Consider the following 5,993-nt stretch of genomic DNA (forward strand, 5'->3'; position numbering starts at 1 on the left):
AGGCAGGAGACTCACTTGAGCCCAGGAGTTGGAGGTTGCTGTGAGTGTGATGCCATGGCACTCTACCCAGGGGGATAGCTTGAGGCTCCGTCTCAAATAAATAAATAAATAAATAAGAGGCCAGGTGCAGTGGCTCACACCTGTAATACCAGCACTCTAAGACCAGCCTGAGCAAGAGTGACACCCTATCTCTACTAAAAATAGAAAAACAAGGTAGTTGTTGTACTGCACACCTGTAGTCCCAGCTACTCTGGAAGCTGAGGCAGGAGGATCGCTTGAGCCTAGAAGTTTGAGGCTGCTATGAACTACGATGATGCTACTGCACTCTACCCAGGGCAACAGAGCGAAACTCTGTCTCAGAAAATAAACAAAAAACAATAGAAGTTGAATCAGTAGTTCACTATTCCACAAAGAAATTTCAACGTCAGGTTATTTCTGAATTCCCCCAAACATTCAAGAAACCCCAAATCCAAACTTTACACAAGCTCCACCATGACATAGCAGAAGAGCCGCTCCTGCTGTACTTGGTCAGGACTGTGGGAAAGAGGAAATCCTGGCCCCAAGACACAGGTGCAAAAGCCCCACACGAGGAACTAATAGCACAATCCACCAACATACAGAAAGGGCAATACACCAGGACCAAGTTCATATTTTTTCCAAGAATAGAACGTTAATTTAATGTTAGAAAATTAATTTGTGTAACTTACCACACTAGCAATGAACGGACAATCACCTAATGCTTCTAACAAAAGCATTTGATTATATCCAACATCCATTCATAATAATTTTTTTAAAAAGTCTTAGCAACATGAGTAAGATGAGATTTTTTGACTTCATAAAGTGTATCTATAAAAAGTTGTAGCATGTATCATACTTAATGATGAAACACTGAGAAATGTCCTTAAGGTAAGAACAAACACGGGCATCTACACAACTGCTTCTAGTCAGCCTTCTACTGTGATGGTTGGCATGGCAAGAAAAAGATATGAAGATTAGAAAGATATAAATTTGTCATTTGCAAAAGATAAAAAAGAAAACACACACACAAAAAAACCTTTACATAAATTGTTAGGTTAAAAAATAGTAAAATTGGCTCAGCACCTATAGCTCTGTGGCTAGGGTGCCAGCCTCATACACTGGAGCTGGTGGGTTCGAATCCAGCCCAGGCACAACCAAAAAATAGCCAGGCACTGTGGTGGGTGCCTGTCATCCCAGCTACTTGAGAGGCTGAGGCAATAATTCGAATCATTTAAGCCCAAGAGTTTGAGGTTGCTGTGAGCTGTGATGCCACGGCACATAATAAATAAATAAATAAAGTAAAATTACTGGCTTCAAAATTCAACTGAATTTCTATACAGCAGCAACAAACAAAATTAAAAAGATGACTTTTACTATGATATCTAAAATACAAACCTCTAATAAGAAATCTAACAAAAAATATGCAAGATATCAGAATCATATGCAACTCTTTCAAGATTCATTAAGACCCACTTAAATAGAGACAGAGCATCTATTCATGAGGGAGAAAACTCTGCATCACACAAAATGTCAACTCTCCCCAACCTGCTCTGCAGTGGCAAATAACGCCCAATCATGGAACAGAGTTATCTGTGGAACTTAAAAAGATAAGTCTAAAAGTTGTAAAGTCAGTTCAACCCTACCTCATGCCATGTTCAAGTTAACTGAAGATGAACAGACCTAAAAGTTACAACTATAAAGCTTCTAGAAAAAAAGCACAGAAAAATATCTTGATGACCTTGAGATCTCTTAGACAGGATACCAACAAACTAACAAAAAAATAAATAAATGAACTGGATTTCATGAAAACCAAAAACTTCTCATCAAAAAACACCATAAAGAAATGACTGGGAGAAAATATTCACACATCAGGTGGCGCCTGTGGCTCAAAAGGGTAGGGCGCTGGCCCCATATGCTGGAGGCGGTGGGTTCAAACCCAGCCGCAGCCAAAAAAAGAAAATATTCACAATCCACCTATTTAACAAAAGACATCTACTTAAGCTACATAAAAACTTCCCACAATTTGGCCAGGCTCAGTGGCTCATTCCTATAGTCCCAGCACTTTGGGAGACTGAGGCAGAAGCTCAGCACCAGTGTGAGTAATGTAGCAGGATCTCATTTCTACCAAAATTTATTTATTTATTATTTTTTTTAAGACAGAGTCTCTTACCCTGTCACCCTGGGTAGAGTGCCATGGCACTGCACCTCACAACAACCTTAAACTCTTGAGCTCAAGTCATCCCCTTGCCTCAACCTCTCACGCAGCTGGGACTACAGGTGCCCACCACGACATCTGGCTATTTTTAGAGATGGGGGGTCTCACTCTTACTCAGGCTGGTCTTTAACTCCTGAGCTCAGGCAATCCACTCACCTCGGCCTCTCAGAGTGCTGGAATTACAGGTGAGAGCCACCACACCCAGTATTACCAAAAAATTTAAAATATTGGCCAGGTATGGTGGTGCATCCCCGCAATCCCAGCCACTCAAGAGGCTGAGGCAGGAGGATCATTTGGAGGCTGCAGTGAGCTGTAATGACACTCCTGCACTCAGCCTGGACCACAGAGACCATCTAAAAACAAATAAGCCCCTCAAACTCCTACAACTCAATAAGAATAAGAAGATAGTATCCAATTACAAAACTTCGCTTTATGAAAATAAAGGAAAAGCCAGTAAGCACGTGAGAAGGTGCCTAATATCCCTGGTAAGCACAGGTCAGCACCCTAAGGGACAATCATCACACGGCTGTTAGAATGGCTGAAATGAAACACCCCAGATAATACAGAACAGGGCAGTGCTGCCACCCCACACACAGGCAGAAGCTCACAGAGGCGAGCACACATCTCCTCTGTGGCCAGGCACTCCCAAGGAGTGAAAGCTGCACCCAGAGAAAGCCCTAGATGGGAGAGGCCACAGAGCTTTACACACAAACTAGAGAGAGCCCAATGTCTACCCACAGGGCAGGTTAGATAAGCATGGTCTCTTCTCACAAAGAGCACTGTGCGCAGAGGAAAGAGGAATTCTGCTACATGCAGTACACAGATGGCCTCAGACGCCCCGTGCCACACATGGCAGGACTGACAACCCTGACTGTAGGGGGATGGCAACCTAAGACGGACCAGGGGGGGGGGGTGGGGCACGCAGGGACCTCAAGTTAGCAAGGACGCCAGCCAGGGGCTTGTGGAGGTAAAGACGAAGATGACCATACAGCATGTGAACAGGCCTCACAGAATTCAAAAATGAGTTAAAACCCCTCAACAGAAAGGTGTCAAGTGGAAGGTATAGAGGTCTCCAATGGCCGAGGCTCTCCTGAAGGGCGGGGCAGGGGCATGCTCCATGGCAGAGGCATCTAGGGGGAGCTCTGGGAATGCCAGCAGTGAGACCTGGACCGACCAGCACACGGCATGACCCTGCCATGTGCACACCGCCCAATGGCCCGTGGGGAGCCATGGAGGGGAGGTGCTGCTGGGAATGGTGTGGGCCCCTGGGTGCCACAGGATGCTGGGCCTCCCTCAACTCACTGCCCAGCCTGCCACAAAGCTCCCCAGGGACAGAGACCATCCCACCACCCCCTAGGACGGAAGAACTGAAAAGGGCAGCACCACGCAGCCATCTCTCAGGACTCCACCAGGCACACACTGAGCGCAGAGAGGCGCTCCTCACCGCACCAGGCACACACTGAGTGCAGAGAGGGGCTCCTCACCACACCGGGGCATTTAACACATTTAGCCAAAAAAGGATTACTACCTCCTAAAGAAACTGCTGAGACTCAAGTAGAAAAAAAAAAGGAAAAGTTGGCAAAAGAAATGAACAGGAATTTCACTGATGAGGAAGTACAAATGGCCTAAATTAGTAATCAGAGAAATTCAAATGAAAAACCATGATACCATTTCACACCCACCACATTGGCAAAAATTAAAAGTCAGACAAGTGTTGGCAAAAATAGGGAACAAGGGGGACTCACACCCCACCAGTGGGGGCTTAAGTTGGCCCCATGCTCTGGGAAACTGCCCACAGCACGCTGTCTGTGCACACGCCCCTCACTCTGAATCCTACTCCAGCAGCCCACAGGGAGGCACGTGCGGAGGACAGGACAGAGCATCTACAGCAGCTCATGCCTAACTAGCTGGAAACAAGCCAAGGCCCCTTGACAGAAGCAATGACGCACCGGGAACACAACACAGCAGCTAACTCGTCAAAGCCACCAGCACAGACGCAGCTCAGACACCTGACGACTGGGCAAAAGCAAGAAGTAGGGAAGAATGCAGGGAGAAGGAAACCTTTCCCATCAAGTCCCCAAACGAGCAGGCCTAAGTCACAGGGTGCATGTTCAGCTGGGACAGGGGGAAGGCAAAGTCGGCCCCCTGACAGCTGCTCCCCAACCCACCGTCCTCCTGCCTCACCCTGGCTCCCACACCCCATCCAGGCCACAGCCTTCAGCTCCTACTGGCCTGTGCAGGTGCCCATCCTGCTCTGCTCCCACACACCCCCTCTGTCTCTGCACAGACCCCAGACTGGACTTTCTAGACCCCTCCAGAACAGAGCCCAGCCCCTCCTACCACACTTCCCCACCTCCCTCTGGTCAAAGACTTCTGTGCTCATTTGGGGAGCCTCAGGAAGCTGCTAAAGAGATGCAGGAAGGGGAGGCTGTACTCTGTGCCGACTGCAGTGCTGGGGGCAGGCATAAAGGCATGTGAGGAACCAGGAGAGGTCCCAGGGCCCATGACCTAGCATGGTGGGAGGCCTAACGCACCCATGGGCAAGCATCAAGACCAGGAAAGGAAAGGGGGCCGGGCCTGGAGAGATGCTCCTGAGTTTGGCTTTGAGGCCCCAAAGAGAGGTAACTAGGAAAGTCTGGAGTCTTTCTGCACCCCCAACCCCACTCTCAGAAGTACCTGTTGAAGGCGCCTGGGTAGAGAATGGGAGGCCCACCTGAAGGGGTCCCCTCCATGGCCACTTCCTGTGCTTGGATGGCACTAACGGTTCCTCTACAGAGGGCTGCATCTCCCCACCAGGAGCTCTCACCCTCACTTGCAGCCCTCCACCCCCCACTCTTGCCTAGTGACTATTTCAGAACCAGAACCTCTTGGCAAGTGTCTCCCCCCCCCCACACGTTAGCCTGGGAACTCCCTAAGTAGGAACAGAATTAAGAAATCACAGGAGTTTCCAGCTAAACCAGGATAAACCGGGAAGCTGCTAGTCCAGGTGGAGTCAGGCTGTCCACAGTGCTCATCAGTAGGTAAACCTTGCCCAGTCGTCACCGCAGGATAACTGGGTGCGCCCTTCCCAAATGGATAGCAGCGAGCCCTTTGCAATGGCAAACAGCGGGTGGCAGAGAGCAGACCGACTTCGGAGCTTCTCCACGTTAGCGGACAGGAGGGACAGGCAAGTGAGCCAAGACCCTGAACCAAGGACGAATACAACTGGGGTTGTAAGTTGGCCTGTCCTCCAAGCCTTGTGCGCCGAGGGTCATTCCAGGCCCTCGAGTTTGACAGCATAGCTGGATGCGAAAAGAAATCTGCGGTACCGGACGAGAGAGGAAACACCCTCTGCCAGCCGCTCTGCCAGGAAGGTGTGCGGCCGCAGGCTAGACAGCCGCAGGCAGGACGGAGCCCAAGCGACGCCGAGTCCTTCCAAAGCCCCACGCAGCCCCTCCCCGGCTCGGAACCCTCGGGGCCCCCGGGCGACGCACGCCCGGCTGCAGCGGGGGGTAGACCTGCTCGGCGCCTTGGGCAGGCGAGCGCCGACGCGGTGCGTGCGACGGGGCTTGGCTCGACGGCCCGGCGGGCCTGGCCCAGGACAGGTGCGCGGCGCGAACAAAGCGCAGCTGGCGCGGGAGCGTACCTGGGCACGCAGCTCGGGCTGGAGCCGTCCACCTCCCAGGTGGCGAACAGGTTCATGGGCACCGGCGTGTTGAGCGCGCCGGGCGCGCCGGGGAGGCCGAGGCGGCCCCTCTCGGCCATGGCGCCGGCCCCGCCG

At 50.8% G+C, this 5,993-nt stretch overlaps 1 protein-coding gene across 3 annotated transcripts in view; it reads right to left on the reverse strand.

Moving 5' to 3' along the window:
- PACS2 (phosphofurin acidic cluster sorting protein 2) overlaps positions 1 to 5,987 on the reverse strand; it is a 55,296-nt gene extending 49,309 nt beyond the window's left edge. For all 3 annotated transcript variants that reach the window (XM_023508852.1, XM_023508851.1, XM_012813614.2), the window contains exon 1: positions 5,859 to 5,987. In XM_023508852.1, the coding sequence (XP_023364620.1) occupies positions 5,859 to 5,977 (119 nt within the window). In that variant the 5' untranslated portion in view covers positions 5,978 to 5,987. The remainder of the gene's footprint in view (positions 1 to 5,858) is intronic.
- Between the last annotated feature and the right edge of the window lie 6 nt (positions 5,988 to 5,993).

The sequence above is a fragment of the Otolemur garnettii genome, unplaced genomic scaffold (genome assembly GCF_000181295.1).
Source record: "Otolemur garnettii isolate 467f Iridium unplaced genomic scaffold, OtoGar3 scaffold00283, whole genome shotgun sequence".
Taxonomy (NCBI): Eukaryota; Metazoa; Chordata; class Mammalia; order Primates; family Galagidae; genus Otolemur; species Otolemur garnettii.